This window comes from Peromyscus leucopus, chromosome 2 (assembly GCF_004664715.2).
Source record: "Peromyscus leucopus breed LL Stock chromosome 2, UCI_PerLeu_2.1, whole genome shotgun sequence".
NCBI classification, from domain to species: domain Eukaryota; kingdom Metazoa; phylum Chordata; class Mammalia; order Rodentia; family Cricetidae; genus Peromyscus; species Peromyscus leucopus.
In genome coordinates, this window is record NC_051064.1 from 104,142,819 (window position 1) to 104,167,095 (window position 24,277).

A 24,277-nucleotide genomic window follows, 5' to 3' on the forward strand; every position below is an offset into this window, starting at 1 on the left:
TCTCCATGGGATGATAGAGGGACAAAGCCTGTCCCTATGAAGCAGGGTCCCTTCTAAGGTTGTAAAAATGACAGCTGACTCAAAGACACTGCCTGTGTGAAATCTCCAGAGTGTTAGAAGCTGTCCACTCGCCATCAGCTGTTCTCATGTTGTGAATCTGGGTTGTCTAACTGCCTCAGCAAGCATCTCACACTTTCTATGTAGGGAAAGGTCACAGGTTATGCTATACAATCTCACTGGACCGAGTACCCATTCTGGACCAGAGTCTCTGGAAGGGAGCCTAGAAATCTGATTTGGGGCATCAAATTTACTCTCATTTTCCCTGACATCACTCAGCCAGTTCTTCCCAGTTGCTAGGCAGACATGCTGATTCCTCGCACAGGTGCATTTTTTAGCCCAACTCCTTCATCTGAACATGGCACTTGGTGTTGCTCTTCTGCCTCAGGTGTGAGCAGGGCCAGTTTCCTTCTCCCAGGTCCCCTGACTGAGGTGAGGGCTCAGAGGTCTACTTTGTAAAGGCTCGAGATGTGACTGATGTGGAGCCAGGATGGAACATGGTCCCTTGAGTGCTCAGAGGCTGCTCTTGAACTGAACCATACCCCCAGCACTCCACAGGTGATTTCTAGAAAGTTCTGAAAGTCTAATTTCCTGCGTGAAAGGTGTTTTTGTATGTCTTCAGTTTGGGTGTCTTCCAGTTCTGTAGTCTCACCACCTCAGAATGCTTACGGACATCCTTTCTCACAGGTGTCCTCTTTGAGAAATGAGAAGCGAGGCTCCTCCTATCTCATCTCGGCCCCAGAAGGGGGCGCAGTGGAGCTCGTCGGCCAGCACCCTCAGGACACGGGAGTGAGCTACACAGAAACCTACTTGAAGAAGAAGCGTGTGTACTGAGCCGGCTGTCTCCTGCCCGCCTGCTGCGGTCCTCTGCGGCGCCTGCTGCTCATCGCTGCCTTAACTCCATTCACACTAGCCATATCCTTTCGATACGGGTTTGTTTCTGACTTCCCAGAAGGAACTGTCACGCAGCAGGCAGATCAGCCGACTACCCACCTAGCAATAAGAAACGTCATTGGTTGAGGGCATTTTCCACAAGCATTAGATGTGTCTTAATCCATGTGATAACAGCTCAGCTCCCTGGAGCATCAGCATTCCAACAGTCCTTGTTGGGGGCCTGGGAACAATTTTGACATCAAAGTCTGAAGCAATAAATGGGAAACAGTGTTTTGTTTCCTTAGCCTTAGAATGAATTTCTTATAAGCCAATGTGCATTTATCTTACTCTCCCTAAGATTAATCTCATCCGTAGTCTTTTGGGACCTTTCTTTCCTCAAACTGCAAGGGTGCCGCCAGACAGATGCCGCTTGTCATGCAGACTCCATTAGATCTATACCAGCCACAAAAGAGCAACCCATCGGCAGTGAGAGTAGTGTCACCTCACAAGCTTGACTTGAAGGTGGCATTGACCATTTATAACCTTTTGTGGAACACACAGTACTTCAGGAAAAGTAACTTTGGTTACATCATACAAGGGTTAGCAAGTCCACACAGGGCACATGGAGCCCACCACCTACTTTTGTGCCGCCCATGAACCAGTGATTACATTTCTGAATGCCTGGGGTAAGGGAGATCTTCCAACAGAAAACTGCAGTTTTAGTGTCCCCGAGATTTTATGTGGAACACAGTGACGCTCACTCATTTCCATATTACATTTGTGTCCCGTCGGGAACCGAGTAGCCTCGACAGAACCACAGAGCCTGCGAAGCCTGGGACATTGACTCTCCTGGGCTTCCACCATAAAGTTTGCTGACCTGTCTCCCTAGTGCTTTTATCTTCTGGTTAGACATTGAACTGAGAGACATGGGAGGAGCCAAGGTTTCTGTACCGTTTCATAGCGTACAGGAGTGAAGCGCTAATCACTAGACAAGACTGACTTGGCAGCACAGTCCACACAGCCATTTCTGAGGGAGTCTATGGACCGTGTGTGGGACAATTCTGAGCTAATAAAGCTCTACCTCACTCTGGTTTATTATTCATTCTTTGGTAGTTAAGCTGAAAGATAACAGCTGTTTAATCCAAGTTACTTCTGAAAGAATGTTTTGTCTTTATTAATGTGACTTTTGACCTCACCATTTTCTGAAGATCTTGATATGAATTAGAGAAACTTTTCCATCTAGCAGTTTGTTTGTTCGTTAAGAGACTACAGCTGATGGAGTTAGGATCTCAATGATCCTACTCTGTAGGATCAGATCATTAAAATACCTTATTTGGGGGGGGGGGACTTGTCATTTTTGACTATGATATAGATCTCCAGCATTAATTATAAAGTCTAAAACTGGTACATATGTTATATGCTTTATAAAGAACTTTACTTTGTCTAATTTATTGCACATACCAGCTTTCATTGAAAAATGACAGCTACCAAGTTCAGACAATCCTAACCGTACTCCCGCTGGCTGACCAGGACGGCACACAGCAGAGGCGCTGGCCTCACCAGCCTGCACGGCCCCTCCCTCTGCTGCTGCGTTCTGTCTTCAGCACTTAGCCACAGGTGACTTCGTGCAGACAGAACCTAGGGAGGACAGCGACTGCTGCACGGGAGCAGTCAGCGAGAAGCAGCCCAGAGACCGTACAGATGCTCCACGCCGCACATGCGGGGCTTCCTTGTCCCGGACTGTGCCCAGTGTCCCTGGACAGAAGAGACGTGCAGACCAAGCGCTGTTAGTCCCCGTCATGACAACCAACCCCCAGAATCTATGCGGCTATTTTTCTATGTCAGCTAATGGTTTGAAATGCTTTCAGAATGCAGACTTACTATTAAAAGGAACATGCATGTGAAGTCATATAGTTTGTTTATTTGTATAAAGAGTAAACAAAGTGCATATAGAGAGGGCCACAGGTTTGACATGTACAGCAACTAAACAATTGAAATGGCAGCTGTACTGCTGCTACTAAAGAGATCTTGAATTCTGGGGGTGGGGGCTCAAAAGGTGAAAAAAATATCAAACAAGTATTAAACAGCATTAATAAGTTTGCCAAACTCTTGGTCATGAAGAACTTCGTGGTTCACATTGAATCACTCGGGAGGCAGAGACAGGCGAATCTCTGAGTTCCAGAATCTCTGTGGCCAGCCTGGGCTACCAAGTGAATTCCAGGAAAGGCGCAAAGCTACACAGAGAAACCCTGTCTCGAAAACCAAAAAAAGAAACTGAACATTGTTGATTTCTAGCTAGCTATCTCCAAGCAAACCAAGAACTGCCTAGTGAGTCTGAACTCCAGTGTGCCGGGCCCCGAGTCTTCTCCTGGTAGTTCTGCAGTAGAGTTAGCATCAACAGTGATTACCCTTTGTGGATGGCACTGTCTTCTGCTTGCAGGCCCCTGGCAGCTTGCCCACAGGGGTGGTTCTCAAGGGGTGTGCACTGACACTTCTTAAAGGCAGGTGTAAGCATCCGGGTCAGGGTCTGTCTGATGAAAGCAGGCTGTGCAGGAGGACCACGCGCACAGGCCTAGTTCTCCAAGTAACATGCAGAGTGTCTGTGCAGGTTACCTCCCCGTGCAGAATCAGTGTCCGACAACAGGTACCCGTGCTCAGCCACTGCACACGCAGCTTGAAATTGCAGTCCTATTGGGTAGCAGGAATAGACTCACTCTTTAAGAGACACAACATAGTATGCTAAGTGGTACCTACTCAATTAGACTATCACTGTATAGATACTCAGATTTCAGGGCAAGGAGAGTTTCAGCCAAGTCCACCAGTTTTTAGCTAAGAACAATATGCCAGCAAAACAGCGCCAAAAGTCCTTTGCTGTGCAACTGATCATAGACTCTTTCCAAAAGGAGTGCTTGGGCACATTCTAATTTGGTTGTCATTTTTCACTAAATTTAAGGTGTGACATATGCATGTACTCAAGTATTTGTTGAGTGGCTTTTTAGGCAGAATACAAACTTTCATTTAAAAAAAAAATTTTTTTTTTTAATGGCTTGGAGAGAAGGACTTGATAAATGGGAATTGAATGTCCCTCATGCTTCTTATTTTAAAAGTGCTTCAAATCCCTCAATAAGGCTCTGGAAGGTGGTCCGATTAGATGGTTGGAATTCCCAGCATTTTCTCATTAGCTGATAAACCTATGAAAAATAAAAGAACAGTACAAATAACGTCAGATTTGTGAGATGAGAAAAAGGCTGGAGAGATGGCTCAGTGGATTAGTACTTGCCCCACAAGTGTGTGACCCAAGTTCACAGCCATGACACACACACTTTTAAAAAGGCCAGACTAGCACAATCAGGGGCTAGCCTCAGGGAGACCCTACTCATTAAACAGAAACCAGAGGAACCAAGGAAGACACACATCAATCTCTGGCATCCATAAGCACCCACACATTGAAAACATGTATACCTGCATGCACACCACACAGAAAGACCAAGAAAACAACGGAATCATCAAAAATAAGGAAAGGCAGTTTCCAAACACTTTCAGACTTAATAGGAGCACTTGAATAATTCAGAGTACAGAGACAACAAACCATTACTCATTTCCCCACCATGGCACATCTCTGACCATCTGAAGAGCCTCGGGCTGAAAGGCTCAGTCCAGTTTAGAATACAGAAACTAACTTCAAATGCTAGTGAGTGGGATGGATTCACACGGCAATGGTAAGACCTCATCACACGTGCTCTTCTGGGAAGGCAGGCGGACTGGCACTTGGGATAGAAGGTACAGCTCCATGAGGGGAGCCTTGCTTGACGATCACTATCGTCTACCCCAAGGGGGACTTCTCTAATGTCTTGTCTGAGGTGGATGATGGAAACAACCTCAGACCTCTGAAAGACTACTCAGCCAAGAGCCAACTCTCCAGCATCTTCTCTACCGCTCCCCTCCCATCCCTGCTGGCTACGTCAAGCTGTAAAAACATTAAAAAGCAGGTTTCAGTTCCACAAAGGGGACATAGCTACCTCATCAGGACAGTTGGGCGGACATGGCAGGCGCTTTCCTTCTTTCAGAGTATTCACAAGACGTGTTACAGTCATCTGGCCGTGAGTTGGGCCTATCATTTTCAGGAACAACTATGTAAAATAAGACCAAACAAAATTAAGATGAAACTCCCAGAACTAACTAGAAAATTAAAACAACAAGGCTTGTATCCTCAATAACTTCAAATGAAAATCTGAAATCTTTACTTGCTCTTGAGGATCAGTCTATTCACCATCTGTGGGAGCCAACCACAGCTATCCGTTAAGTGAAAACAAAGCCCCTATCCAATGCTCAAAGCATGTCATCCTCAAAGATGGCCCCTCACCCAAAAACATCTGGATCATCGTACAGAATTCTTCATTTGGTCAACGCAGACTTTGCCAGACCTTGTCAAGTGACAAGCCAGGCCAACTAGGACAGGATTGTAACCCTCTCGGTGTGGCACCCTTACTGACTGGACGGACTCCACTTAGGAGCAAAGCTTAGCAGTAGCACGGCTACTTTTCTACTGGCCCTGGCCTCGGGGAAGGCGGCAGTCAGCACTTACGGCCATGGGGCTGAAATCGGAGTCACAGTACGTGAGCAGCTCGTGCAGTGTCACTCCAAAGGACCACACGTCCGAGGCAATGTAAAATTTACACTGGATCAAACACTCGGGAGCATACCTGGAAGGGAAGCAGGGCTACGTAAGCCTATTTCCTCCACAAGTGACAGGCCCTCAGGAGAGCCACTTCTCTGGTCTTCAGAACTGAACTGACAAGTGACCTGAGTGACCGTCAAGTGCCAATGCATCCTGCAGCCACAGTGCACATCTGGCAGAAGCAGCAGCGGCCTAGAGGCTCCCAGCACGTTACTTGCCCTCAAAGATTCGTGTTCCTCTTGTCCCAGGAGACCTTCTGGGGAGGAAACAGTCCCCTCAGGACTAGCCGCAGGTTACAGCCCCGCCAGCTCAGAGTCCGCACCCTCCTGGTGTCACTGTTGGTGAAGGAAGCCCAGGCGCCCACACCAGCTGTCAAAGCATCCCAGAACTGGAATCTACTTGCCACTGTCCCAATCACTGTTCCCCAGATGTGCGGCTCCTACGGGGCTGCCGACGCAGCTGACTCAGATTCCCTTCTTTTCTGTTCCCTTCCATGGTGGCCTTCAGCACACTCTCTACTGGAGGGAATCCTGGCCCCCAAACTCAGGTTCCTTAGCTCTGACTCGGCCACCCACTACAGACCTGCCCAGTGGCCCTCTCAGTTCACTTCTCATTCCAGTCAGCCACACAGCACAAGCCTCCTTCCGCCCAACCTGCTGTGAGCTTTTACCTCAACATGCAGGGTTTCTCAAAAACCATGCCTGAGGGCTGGGGTACTCCTCCAAGTCAGCTGCCTCGCCCATAACTCAGGACTCACTGACTTGGTCACCAAATCTCCAGCAACTGACACAAACAAGGGCCTTAAAACTTTGTTTTCAAGTGAGAAAGGAAGTATATGTATAGGCTTGGCAGGAGGTGAGGGGATGTGTCTGCACGGAGGTACCAGAGTGAGCCTTAGAGCATGGACAGCTAGTGTTCCAGGCTGAGAGATCGTGGTGGGTGTATGGTTCCTAAGACCTAGCCAGGTCTCCCTCCTCCAGGATCTCCTTGACTCTGGCCAAGGTGTACCTTGTGGCCCTGTGACCCCACCAGGCCTTCTACATGGATGCATCATGAAAGAGTCAGCCGCCTCCACCTGCTCACAGCTATGAGAACTGTGGTGGGTGCTGCTGCTGCTGCTGTCGTGAAGCCACAGAGGGTGAGCTGGTGACGGCCAGACCTCTCCCACTCTTGGGAAGCTGTGCAATCAAACCTCAGCTTTCGGAAGAGCAGCGGATGGACACCCAAGCACAGCTAGAGCGGATGGACATCCAAGCAGAGCTAACCTAGGAGGCATGGATGAGATGATTTACATACCAGAACACCGGGCTGTCACGGTCATCCTTGACTGTGTAGTACTCCTTATCGGTTTCAATTGCTTTGGTTAAACCAAAGTCTCCGATCTTCACTTGGTGTTCACTCTCCACAAGGACATTCCTTGCTGCTAAGTCCCGGTGAACATACTGTCGAGAACCCAGATAGTCCATCCCCTAAGAGAGAAGTGTGGGTCAGGCCGATTGCAAAAGTCACGTCAGATTGTATTTTCTGTCTTCCCCTTCACAGTTGGGGGAAAAAAAGTCATTTTGTTGCTATATCACTAACAGTTTTTGTTGTTATAAGATTAAGGGATCCAAAAATAGAAAGTCCAAACTGAAGCTGTTGGACTAACAGACCCACTCGCTTGCATAGAGGAGGCTCACATTTCTTGTGAATGGTGCAGAGTGAAAAACTCAGTCCAATTATTACAGCTCCCACTGAGGTCTAATTACTAACCAACTGCCCAGTACATTCCGTACATGCCTGATTTTTTTGAAAATGCTGTCTTTTTGTGATTTTACCTTACAAATCTGGATGGCATAGTTTAGCTGCTGTTTGAGGTTAATTTTGTTCTTATTCTTTGGCAGATATTCCTTTAGGCTTCCCGAAGGCAGAAACTCCATGATGAGCTTGATACCATTCCCTCCTGTTGAGGAGACAGTGGCATCAGGATGAGGCTGCAAACAGGATGGAGCGGGGAGCTCTGCAGAGAGGGCCTGCAGGGTGTCAGCTCAGCCTCTGAGGCATGCCCACCCGTTGGCACATAGACACTCCAGCCATGAACAGGAGTCACATCCCCTGGTCCTGCCTCACGCACAAACCTCACCAGGATGATGCAGCCCTAGTGCTCTGTGCACCACTAGGCAAACAATCAGGTTTCCAATCGAGTCCACACCTCTCACTACCAGTTTTAAAGCACACTCATGAGTAATGGGCTGCCTTGCAAACAAGGCACAAGTATTAGTGAATACTCCTATTAAGTATCACTTGCTACCCTGGCTTAGGTAAAGACAAAGGAGAACGCCCTAGGTAGTAGTGGATCAGAAAGAGAAAGGGGGTGGGGAGTAGTTGTCACTTCCTTATAGCATCAGTGTGACTATCTGGATTAGTAAAGAACTGTCCCCAGCATTATGCGTGGATCCCTGGAAAGAGCTGAACCAACCTGTGGCTGGGAGAGTCTAGGCAGCCTCTGGAGGCCTGCAGCTGCTACAGACCACATCAGTGTGAGACTTGGAAGCCTGCCAGCCCACAGGAGCTGGTAAAGATGAGGCTGAGGACTGCCTGTCAGCAGTGGCCCTCAGGACCAGAGAAGCCCTGGGCACAGTGTGCATGACATACCGTCTTCCATGCAGATTCCTTTGTACTTGACAATGTTCTCGTGGTAGAGGTTCCGTAAGATCTCGATCTCCTTCTTCAGGTCAGCTATATGGTTACCTCCACTCTCAGGCTTCAGGGACTTGACAGCCACCTGCTCCCCTGTGTTGTCTCCCTCAGGGTCATATCTGCAGAGCTCGACCTTCCCAAAGTGGCCCTGGAAGGAAGGTGTCCCTGCTATCAGAGAGGCCCAGGCAGGCCAGAGTCACTGACTCTCCACTCGCCGCAGCTCATCCTCACTTGACCTCACTAACGTTGGCTGCTGAGCTAAGACTCAGAAAGCCATAGGTGACTGAGGACCACTTTATCAATCGTGGTTTCCAAGACAACATACTTCACAAGCAATGAGGCTATCTCTGGATCCAGAGGATAACCGGCATTCTTTCAGTCACAGGCCCAAGCTAAAGGACAAGGCCCCTAATCGGGCTGAGAAGAGCATTTTCACAGGGGACCTTCAAATCCCAGATAAGCCATTTAAACAGTGTGGGGACTATGGACTGTGCTGTGGAAATGCCCAGTACAGATGCCACTAACCCAGCTAACAGTCATGATGTTAAGTGAACTAGGGAGGTGTATCGATACGAGCACACAAATCCCGGGAACTGCTGTGGTCACATAGCTGTTATCCACAGGAAAAGCTGTGACTCCTATTTGGCATACTCCTCATTAAAGGAGTCACACAGTATAATCTTGGAAGAGTCAGAGATTTCCTACTTCGACTACATCTGTACTTGGCCCTCTTCTGTACCACATGGAGAAGTCAAGGCTTTTGAGGAAGCTGTCAGAGGTCCTGGGTGCGGCGTAGCATGGTGTCAAGTGCAAGTGCACGTGACCTGGCACAGTGTCAGGTAGAGCAGGGTTAATGTCTCCCAGCCCCGCCCCAGTACATGAAGGTGCTTTTATACACTTGGATGCAGGACAAGGGGAGGACAGCTTTCCGTGCGGACAGGTGATGTGCAAACAAGGCAAGAGCCTAAGTGTAACTTGCCTCTCCCAAGTCACGGATCCTCTTCAGGAAACGCTTTTCAAAATGAGTGGGGTCCACCTCTGTTGTTGGCTTCTTTTCTGAAACAATGTCTGGATCTAACCAAAGAGACAAGGAAACAGATTAGCCACCAAGTAATAATCAGGACTCCACTCTCCCTGCCCACCACACTCTGCGGCTGGGGCTCATCCTGGCTCAGACTTACTCTGCTCTTCCAGCTTGTTAATGTCCCTCATTATGGCTCGGAAGAAGGGTCTCTGATTGGGATCATAGTTCATGCAGCGAGTCATAAGGTCAGCTAGCTCCTTGCAAGATGGAGTCACTGGCCTGCAGCGGCTTTCATAAAATCTCTCCTTCTGTAAAGGAGAACGGACACTTGAGAGACCAAGAACCCACCCTCAGACCTTCCACTCCCCACCATCAGAATTGATTGCCAATCCCTATTTTAATCCCCAACATCTCTGCAAAAAACCAGATTTCATCAACATGGGGTTTCAATGGCCTTATTTCAGCATGAGGAAATCTCGAGTCCCAATAGTGAAACAACCTAAACTCAAGGAGAATGGGTAGCACATCCCACTTCCAAGATGCTGTGTTCTAGGGAAGCCCAGCAGTTTTTCTGGAAGAGTGTGGCAACCTGAGCAACGCTGTCCCATTCTACAAACTCTGACTCATTAATTCCAATTACTGCATGACTCAGAAATCAATCACTGGAGCCAAGGCTTAACACACAAATGTATTCCCTGCAGAATCTGACAGCGCAAACAGTACAAATACCAAATGTAAGATTAAGTCAGGGCTGAACACAATAATTAACTCAGTAACTTTATAAAAATCCCAAGAATCCCACAGGGAAGTGCTCCCAATGTTAAATTTCAAAACTACATGCACACCATGCCTAAGTATTAGTAGCAGTCAGGGATGACACAGTGATGACCTTTAAAAAAAATACCTTCCTCTAATTTTTCTTGATTATTTTAAGATGAGACATAACTAATATCACTTTTTAAAATTAAGTGGAATCCCTGTCTTCCAGTTTCCAAGCCATAGCTGGATGGCAAAGGTACTGAAGCGCGATCAGTACTACCTCCCTGCCACCTGCAACAGTCCTCGGGAAGGCAGGGCCCAAGTCTCAGTCCTGTCCAGGACAACACACACCAGCTCAACAGGCATTTAAGACCTCAGAATAATACCTCAACAGACAATGCCTGTCTACTTTCCTAAGATCCCCACAAAAGTCATTATTTATTCCTGTCTTATAGACAACGGAGCTGAGGCTCAAAGAGGTTAGTTACATTTGAAGGATGACAAAGCTCACAGGCCTGTGGGGAGATTCACACCCAAGCCCATGTCCATCTCTTCCAATTATGCAAAGTCTATGAGCATCTGAGCTCTCACCCACCTCATTCTGAAAATAACTGCTCACCTCAACCAGGGTCTTGTCTTTGAGGGGGATCTCGCCATTGTAGCAGATTTCCCAGAGTGTGGTTCCAAAGCTCCACTTATCAGCAGCCACGCTCAGGTTCTTGGAGTCTTCAACACACTCAGGAGCGATCCAGGGGATTCGTTCTATGCACTCTGAAGAAAGACAACAGACCCGCCTCTAGACTGGCTCCTGGCACCATCTAGAATGCCAAGCAAGGCCACTGCAGCCAGAACAAACCCTGTGGTGAGCCCAATGGACAGCAATCTTCCAGTCTCTGACTGGGTGCTTCTGACCAGGGCCTGCTGAGCACAGGCCCTGTTCCATAAAGGGCCACCTTTTAAAACCTGGTGTCTAAAGCAGCAGGGCCCCACAGGCCACAGCCACCATGGAAGGGTGGGAGTCACATGAACAAAGGCTAGGGGAGAGAAAGAAAGGAATGGGCAGGAAGTCCCACACATGCAGACAGGCAGCTGCCCAAACACATCTCCTACCTATCCTATGGCTCCATGCAGTTAGTGTCAGGTTTGTTTGGTTTGGTTTGGTTTGGGTTTGGTTTTTAGAGATAGGGTTTCTCCATGTAGTTTTGGTGCCTGTCCTGGATCTCGCTCTGTAGACCAGGCTGGCCTTGAACTCACAGAGATCCACCTGGCTCTGCCTCCCGAGTGCTGGGATTAAAGGTGTGTGTCACCACCACTAGGCTCTAGTGTCAGTTTTGTATGGGTTTCCTTCTTTTCAAAAGGACAGAAGGAAAGCCACATATCTCTTTCTCCTGGTGACCTCTCGGGCTTTTTCTGGCTTCTTCTAACCAAGACCAGAGTCAGTGATCTCAAAGATACCTCTGCCATGTCCCCTGGAAAAGTCCTTGACTAATGCAGTGGCCTCCACAGAGCAGCCTCCTAGATGTCAAGGAAAGCGGAGCAGCAGTGTGGCTCCAGAGCTTAGCACTGGACTCCAGCCTGCCTAACCTCCCCAGGCCCCTCAGTCTGTCCTTCTGCATGGCATATGCATCAGTGTCCTGCCCTCGCCACCTCAGCGACCTACAACAACCAAATGAAGTGCCAACAGTCTCGCCCCCCAAACCCACTGTGTGTTGTGGGCATCCCTGGATGGGTATCCAGGCCTCTCTGCTTATACTGTGGTCATCAGTGACTCACCAAGGGTAAGATCCTTGATGGGGTGTCTGTCCAAGACTGTTGGATGACTGCCACATGATAGCCATAAATCAGGCTCCAAAGAACAATTCCTGCTCCCGTTCCAAGAAATGCATATGTAGGGCCACTTCAGAGCTTATTTTTCTCCATAGTTTCCACTCTTACTACATTATTTAGTTCAGTTCACTGTGCTGAACGGACTAAAAATCAATGCTGAAGGTAGCAGAGGCTTTAAGAGCCCACTAGCACCAGGTCCTGAGGTATGCTGGTCCTCCTGTGTGCCTACCAGGGTTACTGAGCACAGCCTGGGCAGCACTAATTTCCATCCTGAGCTGTTGGGGCTGCTGTTCCTTTTGGAGCCAAGAATTCTGCATAACTTAATCCATTGCAAGGGAGGAGATGTCAGCAATCTCCTGGTTAAAGGTAATGTGCTGCCTTCCAAACTGCCCAATGGCTACAGTGGGCTCCAGAACACAGCAGTGGACGATCCAGGATACGTGACTCCTTCCCGACTCCTATCTGCCCATTTCCCAGAGCTCATGGGCTCTGCTACCCCAGCACCACTGAGCACAGCACCTTTACCATAAGGACTCGAAAGACTGACTGGGCTGTCAGGGAACCCCCTCTGCACTATAGCCCACCCAGGCCCACAGCAGCAGCACTGTGTGTACCTTTCTAAAGGAAGGCACGGTTCAGCACAGCACCTTCTTGCTGCTGGTGGTCAGTGTCTGGTGCACAAAGAGGCAATAGAGATGGCTGAGGATGGGGAGGGGACAGGACACGCACCTTGCCGGGACAGCACAGAAACTGGGATGCCAGGATCACTAAGCTTGATGAATGGGCTGATCTCACTGTCAATGCCCTCACGGGCTAGCAGGAGATTTTTAGTACACACGTTTCCATGGACCAGGTCTTTATCTTCCTGCAGAATAAAAAGGTACATGTGGCCTTATCTTCTCTGTCCCACATCCTCTGTTCACAACCCTGGCCCCAAAGACCAGCTCTCTTCACTTCAGCCACAGCAGACCCCAAGAGCCTGGCCCACCCATGATACTCTGATGTGTATATATCCTATAATGTCTCTTAGCTCCAGGTCCTTGATCAGTGAAACAGAGACAATAGCAGAGCATGCCTCACAGGCTTTGGGCACATTAGAATATTCAAAGTCTGCAACAGCTGGCCCCTGGTAACAGGCCCCACAATGTTAGTGCTGATGGACACAGGGATTTCCCATTATTCATTAGTGTGCTGAATGACAGCTGATCTCGACTGTCACAGCACAGAGGGAACCTCAGTTAGGTTGGCCTGTTGGCATGTCTGTGGAGAATTTTCTTAATTTCTAATTGATGGTACTGGGGTGTACTGTCCCATCTCTAGCCAAGTATTAGACAGGCGGCTGAGCAACTTGCGGTCTCTCCTCCAGCTCCTGCCTTGGCTTCCCTCAGTGGTGGACCTGTCAGCTGAACAATCCCTTTCCTCCTCCAGTTGGTTTTGTCTTTTAGCACAGCAACAGAGAAATAGCCTAAACCACTCATGTCCCGCCTCTTGCGATTATTCAATACAGTCAGTCCTCCACATGGTACCATTTTCCTCTCGACAGGAGTGTGAGGTAAGCCTACAGAACAGTGTCCAGTTACTCTGCACCAAGCGCCAGGCACACCAGTGCACCAACACGGAACTCTTTCTTCTGTACCCAGAACCTGGTACAAGTCCCTTCAACCTGCTTCCCAGAACCTCTTGCCCTCACCTCCATCATACTCACTTACCCTAGGAGAACACTCTAGGTCCTGATGGGGATCACCACCAGAATGAATGAAAACATTCTTACCAAGTAACTCAGGGCACTGGCCAGCTGTTTAGCAACTTTGAACTTCCAAGGGGTTGTAAGTACATCACTTTTCCGGTGCATGAAGAGATCCAATGGTCCCCCCTCCACAAACTCTTCCACCATAATATCTGCAGATACAGAAACAGCCACATCTGGAATCTTGTGTCTGTCTAGAGGAATTCTATCTCACCCTCACAAGAATGCATTTTTATAGACACTGCTCCGCTGTCAAGGTGACTTAACCCTAGATGACCTCCAGCAAGGGATGGCCTCTCTGAGCCTCAGCCTTCATCTGTGTGTACACAAATAGTAATACTTACCTCTCCCAGGGACCATGGGAGGAGGGATCGCTCAACAAGGCACAGAAGGTCTTGGCTGAGTGTCTAACACAGAACAAGGACACAGAGCGGTGCCATCACCACTGCGACTTTGTAGCACCATAGGCGACAGCACAGGGTTTAGGCCTCCCGTAGGACAAACCTTCCCTTCACTAAGTCTCCCATGTGAACACAAGAGTAGCCAGCACTACAGCGTTCACAAATCAAAGAGCTTGGGTTTTAAAAAACAAAAAAAATTTCCTCTTCCTGGACTTTCATGTCAGGAATTCAGAGTAGAGGCCACCTCTCTGAGCAGCTAACGGCCCAACCTGACAGCAGAGAGGTCGAAGCCAGCTCCGGTTTACTGGCAGGAGTCTTGAGAGGCAGGTCCTAGCTCTGGGTTCACTGTTATCACCTTCCTCAAGCCCTGCATTCCTCACTGGACTGCCTCAAGAAACCACATGGGCCCAGAGTAACCGGAAGGAAATGTTCAAGTGTAAAACAAGCCATGGCCACCACTGACTTCTGCAAATGACCTGAAAATACCCCATTGTAAATAGAAGTTATAGAAGCCCAAGAGTCTTCACAGTACCTACCCACCTGAGCCGGGACAGCTGTCCTCTACAAGAAAGAATAAACTTACTTTCCACATCTCGGACACAGACACCATAGAGGTACACGATGTGTTTGTGGGAAACTTGTCTCATCATACTGGCTGCCTCAAAGAAGGCCTGTGAAAAAAAAAACCAAGGGATATCTGGCTCAGTCTCAATTGCTAAGGACCACCAATGGACCCCAGAAAAACTCACCACTGTCACTCCCAGTCCTGAAAAATGCCCTCCGGGTTGTCCAGTAGCACGGATATGCCTTGACTTCTGGGCCACTCTAGCTAAGGTGTGGGATTTATTTAGAAAACCCAACAAGCAGAGTAAGGCTGGTGGGATGAGCTACCTACCAATTTTCCCATCAGCCTCTCAGGCACTCCTTACTGTCATCCTTTATGTGCCATGAAATTCAAGGCTTATCACTGTTGGAATAAGCATGAAGCCAAATTTCCTGCTCCACACTCAACAGACTGAGAGATTCTGGTCAAGTAATTTGACTCCTTTGGACCTTCCTGTTTCCAAATGTGTGGGAGCCTGGGAAATCACTTCAGAGCTCTGAGACCACTTTGCTTGTTCCAGAGATCCACAGGATCACACTGGGGCCTTTGGTAGCAGGAAGGGGGACAGGACCAGACAGGACTCCTGCTCTCCTCTCCACCTTCCTCACCATCAATCTTCCCTCACTACTTCCACATAGCCAGTCTGCCTCAGACAGTAGAGCAGGGAGGAATTCTGACTGAGAGAGAAGGCTGCGAACCACACAGCCAAAAAGCTCGGAGCTTTCCCCAGCCAACTCACTCTCCCAGCTCCAGAAAAGGGGTTGCACTTGCCAGAGAAATGTCCCTGTGGCTGGGGTCTAGGACTTTGAGGATGACTTTGATCTTCTTCTCTTCAGCAATTCCCTCGTCGTCCTTGTAGTCCAGCAGGGTCCCAGAGTAGATATGTGTTCTCGTGCCTCTGCCAAGGTGCTCACCCTAAAGGAGGAAGCAGAAAGTTGGCCGACCTCTCTCTGCAGCTTCATGATGGCTCAAGTCAGGGCTGAATCCTCAATGGGACAATGAACACAGTGGAATGAGGCCAAGGTAAACAGGGCCTTGTCCTCATCAGGTCTCCAGAAAAACAGAGAACTCCTAGGCATACACAGCACTGATTACAAAGCACTCCTGAACCCCAGCGACAGCCCCATTCCTGAAAAGCAGCCCGTTTTCTGCTTCAAGGGTTAGCCTGTAGCCCAGCTGAAGTATATCACAAACCTGTGAACAGTGCCCAACAGCCAGGCATATCAGTGTTACCCAGGGCTCCAGAGCAGAGGCTCTGCCAGGTGGCATCTCTAGTCTCAAGCTAGGGGGACAAAGTAGAGGGGCCTCTAACCCCTCTAACTCTGATGCCTACTGGCCATTTAATTAAGATGCATTCTTTCATGGTGCATAATCTCGGTCCAGTCTCTGTAAATGGGGTGATAATGGCACCTGAGCATAATGTCACCTAGGTATAAAGGCTTCTGGTACAGTCTCTACCACAGTGTGTAGAAACTCAACTGATGAGCCCATGGGTTCTGTTTCAGAGCCTTTCAGTCCATGCTCTCTTCACACTGGACCCCCCCCCCCCATGGTCCACCCCACCACTTTACAACACCCACAAGGATGTGCATAAGAAGCTTGGGAAGCGCAAATCACATCAGCATCTGTTCAAGCTGAGGGCTGAGCTGGTTCTTCCCTATGGGAAGGAAGGAGACCATTCCATCAGATGAGACCACCATGTACAGAATGATCCGTCTATCTCTAAGGACCCTTCCAGACTGACTTACTTCTGATTTTTAATTGTTCATATTTAAAAATCAAAACATGATTCACAAAACTTATTGAGCTGCTAACATTAGCCCAACAAAACTTGTAAATTGGAGTATATTGTTTCATGATTCTGAGAGCTCTTACAAAAGCTCTGGAAAATACAGAAAACAGATTTTGGTGGATACCTAGGGAGCCAGTCCTGTTCTCTACAGAAAGACACACCACTGTTAGTCGGGTATATTAATTTACACAAACACCACCATTTGTCATCTGTCACAGTAGAATGGCCATTTATCCTCCCTGTCTGCTGCATTCTGGCAAGGTCCTGCAACTATTCATTACAGCTGCATCTGTCATGGGGTGATCCATCAACATTATGGGAAGCTGCGTTCCCAGAACATTCCATAAAAGGCATATCCTTTCAAGACAATTACTCTTCTCTAGAAGGATGACTTAATTCCAGGGACTAGGTAACAGAACCCACAAAGGCCAATGTCCACTCCAGCTTCCTTCCACATAGTTCCCTGTCTGAGCAGAGACTTGGCCACTCACCTTCTGTGACTCTGCTTTGGTGCCCTTCCCCCAGAAACCATTTCTGCCCTTCCAGGACCAGATCTTACATACCCACGCATGCCAACTACACTAGACAGAGCAAGTACTTACCCTCTGGGCCTGGCTGAGCCTGGAGATTCTAGGTAGCAAAGGTCTTATTCCCCAGGAGGGTTCCTTTCTGAAGCTAGTTCTTGTCCTGCCCTGCCCTGTGGTCTTTGTTCTCTTCTATTCCTTTTGGAAGGCCCCTCTGAAAAAGCAGGACTGAGCCCTAGAGATCCTATGGCACAGTCCTCTGTGGGGTGGGGACCATCAGCCCAGACTCCTACCAGAGACCAACCTCCCGTACCTCTACCCTAGGTAGCCTATACCCTACTGATACACATCCATCAAGGATTAGTATCTCAAGGGGTAGCCATGGACAAGACTGGGAAAATGGAGGGTGTGGCTGAGTGGCCTTACCTATGAAAGTGAACCTCCTAGTTCTTTTTCCACTACAATTTCCCCAAAATAGACTTTATTTCCCCCTCAAATTTCTAGGGTTCCCCTATGGGGAGCCGGGATCAAAGCTGGACAAAGGTCTGTAGTGGGGACTTACTTGTATAATATCTTTCTTAAGGATCCGATCAAAACTCAGCTGGCTCATGGGGTAGACGGGCTGCCACTCCTGGGCCTTCTTAGTGGCTACGAGCAGATTGGAGATTTCTGTGGAAGAGATCAGAGAATTCTGAGCACCATTTTGCAGGTCCTAGATCCCGGCCATCCAATGTATGCTGAGCCATGGGGCTTACTGAACACATTTGCTAGTTCTATCATTCAATGAATCTATATTAGGTAAATGCTTAATTCATACCCTCTACTAGCTCACAGGCTAATGAGAGTCAACATGAATCAGCAGTCACACAGAGAGCTACGATCTCTCCAAGGTTCACACAGCAGGATCTGTCCTGGTAACAGAGGTGAGGGAAGTTTCCTTTAGGAAATGAACATTAAATCTAAGAATGGCTAGATGTGGTGGCACATGCCTGTAACCCTAGCCCTAGGAAATGAACACTGAAATCTAAGAATGGCTAGATGTGGTGGCACATGCCTGTAACCCTAGCCCTAGGAAATGAACATTAAATCTAAGAATGGCTAGATGTGGTGACACATGCCTGTAATCCTAGCCCTAGGAAATGAACATTGAAATCTAAGAATGGCTAGATGTGGTGGCACATGCCTGTAATCCTAGCACCTGAGAAATGGTAACAAAAGAATCAGGAATTCAAGGTCAGAACAGCCTGGGCTGTCTCAAAAAGAATTTAAAAAAACAAAACACAAAACTAAATTTCAAGAAGCAGGGGACTATGCCTGATTTTTTGCTCTATTTCTACAGCTTAGGACATAATGAGTGCTCAACAAGTTACTTGGTTTTGTTTACATTGTGGTGCTGGGAATCAAGCCCAGGGCCTTGTGCATGCTAGATGCTAGGCAGGCATGCTATTCCTCAGTGGGTGTGAACCGAATGAGAACAGTGAGGACAGGTGGATGCTCTAAGCCTAGGGAAGCCTTTGAAAAGAGAAGCACAGCTTTACACAGATAGAGGGGAAGGCAACCTAGCATGAGTGTCCTAGAAATTTTGCTGGATGAAGCTACAACCTCTAAGCATGTGGGTTAGGAGTGAGCCATTCCCCAAGCTCCACAAAGTTAAGCAGCAAATGCAACACTTGACCAGGTCTGCCAGGTCAGGGTTACATGGGCTACAGGGAATTTATCCTCTGGCAAGCTGCAAGGTAATAATGATGTAACATAACCTTCCAAATTCAAACATAGTGCAAAATCCTCTGGGAATCAGGCAGACCTGGCGTAGTCCCTGAACATATCACTTATTTCCTTCAGCTGGACCAGAACCACTGGGGGGTGACTACTCACTGTTCCACTTTCTTGCATTGGAAGACAGTAATAAGTTCAGGGAGAAATACTCTCCTATGGGAATCCTGATTCAGTTTCTGATAAGGAAGTTCCCAAAAGATCTGTAAAAACTGTAAGGCACAGTTCATAGTGCCATCGTATGCTTAGTGGCAATAAGCTACTAAGCACTAGTTACTACACTGGTTACATCACCACAAGGCTCCTCAAACCTTCTCCCTTAGAAGAGGGCTCCCTGATTTTTTCTGTTTACATTCATACTTTGTTTTCTCTATGCAGGTAGGTTCTACAAATGTTAACTCCTGTGCCTTCAGGACAAGCCCAAGAGGTAGGAATTGTCAGCATCCTTATCTGAACCATAGATCAGAACAAAGGCTCAAAGAGAATCAATCGGCAGCTTAACCAGAGGGCTTCCTAAGCCAGAGAGGCAGGGCTCACAGAGTGCTCAGGACCCTGAGGTGCAATCTAAGCACCAGAAACTGGCTTCAGGCATCTTCTGGGTGCTCCTTTTGCTGAGCCCATTCCTTCCACAGTTCTCTTGACTCTAGCCTGTTCCCTGGTAAAATACAGTTTAATCCAGCCATGTATAGCTGTCCTGAGGTGCTGTGGGATGGTCTGACTGTCAAATTACTCAGATTGGTCAATAAATAAAACACTGATTGGCCAGGCAGGAAGTAGGCGGGACAAGGAGAGAGGAGAATTCTGGGAAGCAGAAGCTGAGGCAGGGAGTCACTGCCAGCCGCCGCTATGACCAGCAGCATATGAAGACGCCAGTAAGCCACGAGCCACATGGCAAGGTATAGATTTATGGAAATGGATTAATTTAAGCTATAAGAACAGTTAGCAAGAAGCCTGCCATGGCCATATAGTTTGTAAGCAATATAAGTCTCTGTGTTTATTTGGTTGGGTCTGAGCGGCTGTGGGACTGGTGGGTGACAAAGATTTGTCCTGACTGTGGGCAAGGCAGGAAAACTCCAGCTACACTGAGGAAGGAAAGGTATCATATGCAATGAGTCTATTTGTCTGGTGACATGCAGACAGAGGTTGGTGGCATACACTCTGGGAATCAGACAGAAGCATGGATCTAGAGTGGCTCATGGCTTGATTATCTGGGTGTGTGCCTGCACTAGGTAAGATGGGGGGGGGGTGCACTTAACTGCCATGAGCATGTTTTGTATGAGAACACTGTGTCCTCCTCAGGTTGTTAAGTGGGACAGATGAGACCATGCCCAGAACAGCTTCCTTTAGTTTCATCAAAGGCTCCACCACTGGCAGCAACTGTCATGATCAACCACCATCCTTGTCTTTCATCCAAATGCTCTAGCCTTGTACATCAGAATGCAGCTGTCCCCCACAAGGGGCAACTGAGTGGAAAGCAGCAGCGTGCACTCCTGTACTGAGGAGGATGCAGAAGTATGGGCACTGAGAGGCTCCATAGAGTGTGGAGCTAGGCACTGGGCCTAACCAAGGGCTAATCTGTCTATCATATGCTGCTGGCTGGCCTCCTGTCTTCCCCCTGGCTTTATTACACGAAGAGTTGTATGTTCCAGTATGAAACCCAGATCAAAGTGTTTGGCTCTGGGAACCCTACAGTCAAAAGAGCAGAGAAACTGAGCAACCTGAAATGACACTCTTGCATCACACTTTCCTGACTTCTTTAATCTGCAAGTGGCAGAGGCAGGCAAGCTCTAAGAACCAACATGAGGAGGCTCCACACTGGGTTCCCTCAGTCTTCCCTCCCTCCACAGAGTTGGGTCACCATGGTACCTGCCCCTCCTTATCAGGCACACAGATGGAATAGAGAGATAAAAAAATCAGTGGATTCGGGTGAGACAGTGTGTGTTCACATCTCCATTCTTCCTCCACTTAGGTGTTAGCCAAGTGCAATAGGGACAAAGGCATCCTAGATTATTCTGACAATTAAATGGCATACATCATATAAGGCCTTCCAACTGGCAGACCGAACACTTACTAAGTGTTAGTAGTCATTATTATTATCCACTGCTACTACTCCAACTACTACTGATGGCATTAGCTCTGGAGCCTTGAGCAAGTCACTGAATGTCCCTGAAACCAACTTCCTATGTGGGGAAAACAATTGTAAAATAGTCACTAAACTACCTGGAACATAGTAGCTACTGCTAAAGTGGAAGCTATTCCAAAATTATCATCTGATGGACACTACTGCACATGATTCTGTGTGCATCCTGGGCTTCCCATGAGTCACAGAGCAGTGAGTGAAACCCAGACTTTGTCTTGAGAGTTCATAAACAAGTGAGAAAAGGAGACAGGAGACACCTTCAGTGCTCGGTTTCAGAAGATCCTCAGGAGAAGCCACACAAGAGGTGTTCAGCTCTGTTCCTATGCTATTCCCTCCACAGCTACTGGCTTCCAGATCTATGCTGTTAGAGGTGATATCTACATCAGAACTCTGTACAGGGACCCTATAAGGAAAGCACATCCTCGTCTCCAGCCTTCTCCATTCCTATGGATGCTGTGTTCTCCCATAGAGCACAATCCCTAGGGAAGGAAGATCTGTTTTAACATGCAGCATGGAAGTAAACAGGACCGCTGGGAGCTCTGAGCTCTCATGGCAAGAGGCAGATGTGGTGTTTGCCCTTTGTGGCACATCATCTAGCATAACAACAAAGGCTGCAGTTCTTCTCTGAGGCTGGTAGGTAACCCTATCTGATAAACAAGAACACAAGGCCTTCCTCTTTCACCATATTCAGGAACTCACCTTCTGCTGAGGCTAAAATAGAATTCACACATTGGGAACTCAAAGCCCTGGGCTGCAAGTGTAGCTTAGCTAAGGGCAGGCACTTGATTTGTGTGCATGGGACCCTGGGTTCAATCTCTAGCAATTCTGACAAGAATCCAGGCCCTTTCTATTTTTCCTGACAATTCAAAGGTAATTCTCTTAAAGAACAAGATAGTCTCAAAGAGCCTGTTCCAAGGCTAGTGTCAAGAGCTAATGAGCTGCATCTTCTTCGAGGCCCGAGACTTCCCAGCACAGATCTGGCAAAGGCAAAGCAGCATCTTGGGGTGGAGAAACAAAAACCCCAATATACGGGGCTCTGACGACCAATTCACCATGACTCATCTCCTTCTGCAAGACGAGCCCTTGGCCAGGTAACCCCCAAAGCCCACTTCCACACTCACATTCTGAGACAACAAGTCTACCCAAGGACATTAGTCATACTGCTCTCGGAGTGTAACCAAAAGCAGGGCAGTCCCTGGACCCTCGCCTGAGTTTTAATTCCTGATCCTTCTACCTAGCCATCTGCTTGCAGGAGAAGGTCCCAGATCCTTGGTATAGCAGCCAAGGCCTCCTATAATCGCAAATCTGCTCTCCTCAGTCCCATTTCTCCTTCCTTCCTTCTCTGCTTCACAATGGCCCTCTAGAAGCTTTCTGCAGCACCTGCCCTGGCCTGGCACACTATTTCATAAACACTCAAAGCTGTGACTCCTTCCTACTATCACCCAACACTTAGCTCAAGATCTGCCTCCTGCTGCCATGCCACACGACTCAGAGATTTTAACTATTTTTTTCACCCAAGGGTATGGTATCTATCACCCATCACTATTGAGGTAGCCTCAGTGATCTGTAACATTATCTGCACTAGACTACATAATCTCAGAGAACAGGGCCTGGGTCTTCCCATCTAACACAGTTCTTTGGCCCCCAGACACGCCACATTTGTCTGATACCTAAACTGAAGACAGGTGAGTGCTCGAGCCACTCCACTCAAAGAACAAAGAGCCCCTGCCAATTATTCCCAAGCAATCTTTCTGCAACCTCACTGGAGTGGTGAGGAGAGGTGTGTGTCTGTTCTACATACAACACTGGCACTAGAGCTGTGGGTCTCAACCTTCCTATGCTGCGACTCTTTAATACACTCCCTCATGGTGTGCTGACCCCCAACTATAACATTATTTCATTGCTGCTTCACAACTGTAATTTTGCTACTGTTATGAATCATACTGTTGCTGTGGATATTGCTCTATATAAATAAAACACTGATGGCCAGTGACCAGGCAGGAAGTAGGTTGCCAGGCAGGAAGTAGGGTGGGACAAGGAGAGAGGAGAATTCTGGGAAGTGGAAGGCTGAAGAGAGAGACACTGCAGCCACCACGAGGACAAGCAGCATGTAAAGACGCCAGTAAGCCACCAGCCATGTGGCAAGGTATAGATTTATAAAAATGGGTTAAGATATAAAAACAGCAAGAAGCCTGCCACGGCCATACAGTTTGTAAGCAATATAAGTCTCTGTGTTTACTTGGTTGGGTCTGAGCGACTGTGGGACTGGCGGGTGACAAAGATTTGTCCTGACTGTGGGCCAGGCAGAATAACTCCAGCCACATACTGTAAATCTCTGATATGCAGGATATCTGATGTGTGACCTCTGTGAAAGGGTCATTCGACCCCCCAAAGGGTTGCAACCCATAGGTTGAGAACTGCTTTACCAGAAGGATGAGACTTGACATGAGGACAGACCTGCAGCAGAGCTCAGAGAAAACCACCTAGGGCTATAGTTCCTCTAACCCAGACAGCATCCTTTGGTCCACATGGATAAAGCATCGTGAAGTGGCAAAGGGCATCTCAGAGGGGGACAGCCTGGCTCCAGCAGAGACAAACCTCGGGGCTTAGGCTGACAGCAGCGCTTGAGCACGAAGCTTATATTGTCCGTGCGCAGGATCTGCTTCTTGAGGTGGTTCATGAGGTCTCTCAGGCTGGGGAAGTGGTCGGCAGAGCCATGCAGGCTGTAGCGGCCCTTCTGCACCTCGATCTGAAAGTTCTTGAACTGCTTCTGGCCACCCAATACCTGCCATTCAGAAAAACAATCCTGTTTAGAATGGGGTCAGGTGATGTTAATGGTAGGGAGCACTGAGCAAGTGTAGGAACTATACATCTAAAAATATCCCCAAATAAACTCCACCAACAAACCAACCAACCAGGAGGTCAATAATGAGCAGTGCCAGGAAAAGGCACTGATAAAGGGAGTTACTACATCAGCGTACGGAGACCTTACAGCTACAGAAGTGTTGTTACATCTCACAGAAATGACCTGTAAGATGAAGGTCATGAAAATGTCCATGATTGTTGCATAGTTTTAAAAACTTGACACTTCTCAGAATACCGATTGTTGAAAGCCGATCTCCACATGAGTATCTATGCCATGTCATCTCTGGTTCACGGAACATGATGGAAAAAGGGGCAGAAAAAATGTAAGAGGAGGAGGGAGAGGTGGAGTGTTGCAGAACACTTTCTTCCTGGCACAACAAGGCTACTGCCCTCGTGAACTCTGAGTAGCTGTGACTGTCAGGACAAGACTGAGCTGGTTAACATTTTATCATGGAGGCAGGAGGGATCAGGAGACTCTATCCCTCCCAAGGCTATACATCCAGTTAACAGCTGCTGTGGAAGGAAGAGGTATTT

At 48.1% G+C, this 24,277-nt stretch overlaps 2 protein-coding genes across 2 annotated transcripts in view; one reads left to right on the top strand and one right to left on the bottom strand.

Annotated features, from left to right (window-relative positions):
• Raver2 (ribonucleoprotein, PTB binding 2) overlaps window positions 1-3,009 on the top strand; it is a 77,569-nt gene extending 74,560 nt beyond the window's left edge. Inside the window, exon 12 of the mRNA XM_028870243.1 lies at window positions 745-3,009. Within this exon, the coding sequence (XP_028726076.1) occupies window positions 745-891 (147 nt within the window). The 3' untranslated portion in view covers window positions 892-3,009. The remainder of the gene's footprint in view (window positions 1-744) is intronic.
• The window catches only part of Jak1 (Janus kinase 1), a 116,993-nt gene continuing 95,547 nt past the window's right edge, over window positions 2,832-24,277 (bottom strand). The window contains 15 exon segments of the mRNA XM_037202733.1: window positions 2,832-4,121; window positions 4,950-5,060; window positions 5,516-5,633; window positions 6,905-7,077; window positions 7,426-7,550; window positions 8,243-8,435; window positions 9,267-9,361; window positions 9,469-9,619; window positions 10,690-10,841; window positions 12,627-12,762; window positions 13,669-13,796; window positions 14,629-14,716; window positions 15,421-15,564; window positions 17,528-17,634; window positions 23,477-23,663. Coding sequence (XP_037058628.1) covers window positions 4,026-4,121; window positions 4,950-5,060; window positions 5,516-5,633; window positions 6,905-7,077; window positions 7,426-7,550; window positions 8,243-8,435; window positions 9,267-9,361; window positions 9,469-9,619; window positions 10,690-10,841; window positions 12,627-12,762; window positions 13,669-13,796; window positions 14,629-14,716; window positions 15,421-15,564; window positions 17,528-17,634; window positions 23,477-23,663 — 2,004 coding nt within the window. The 3' untranslated portion in view covers window positions 2,832-4,025.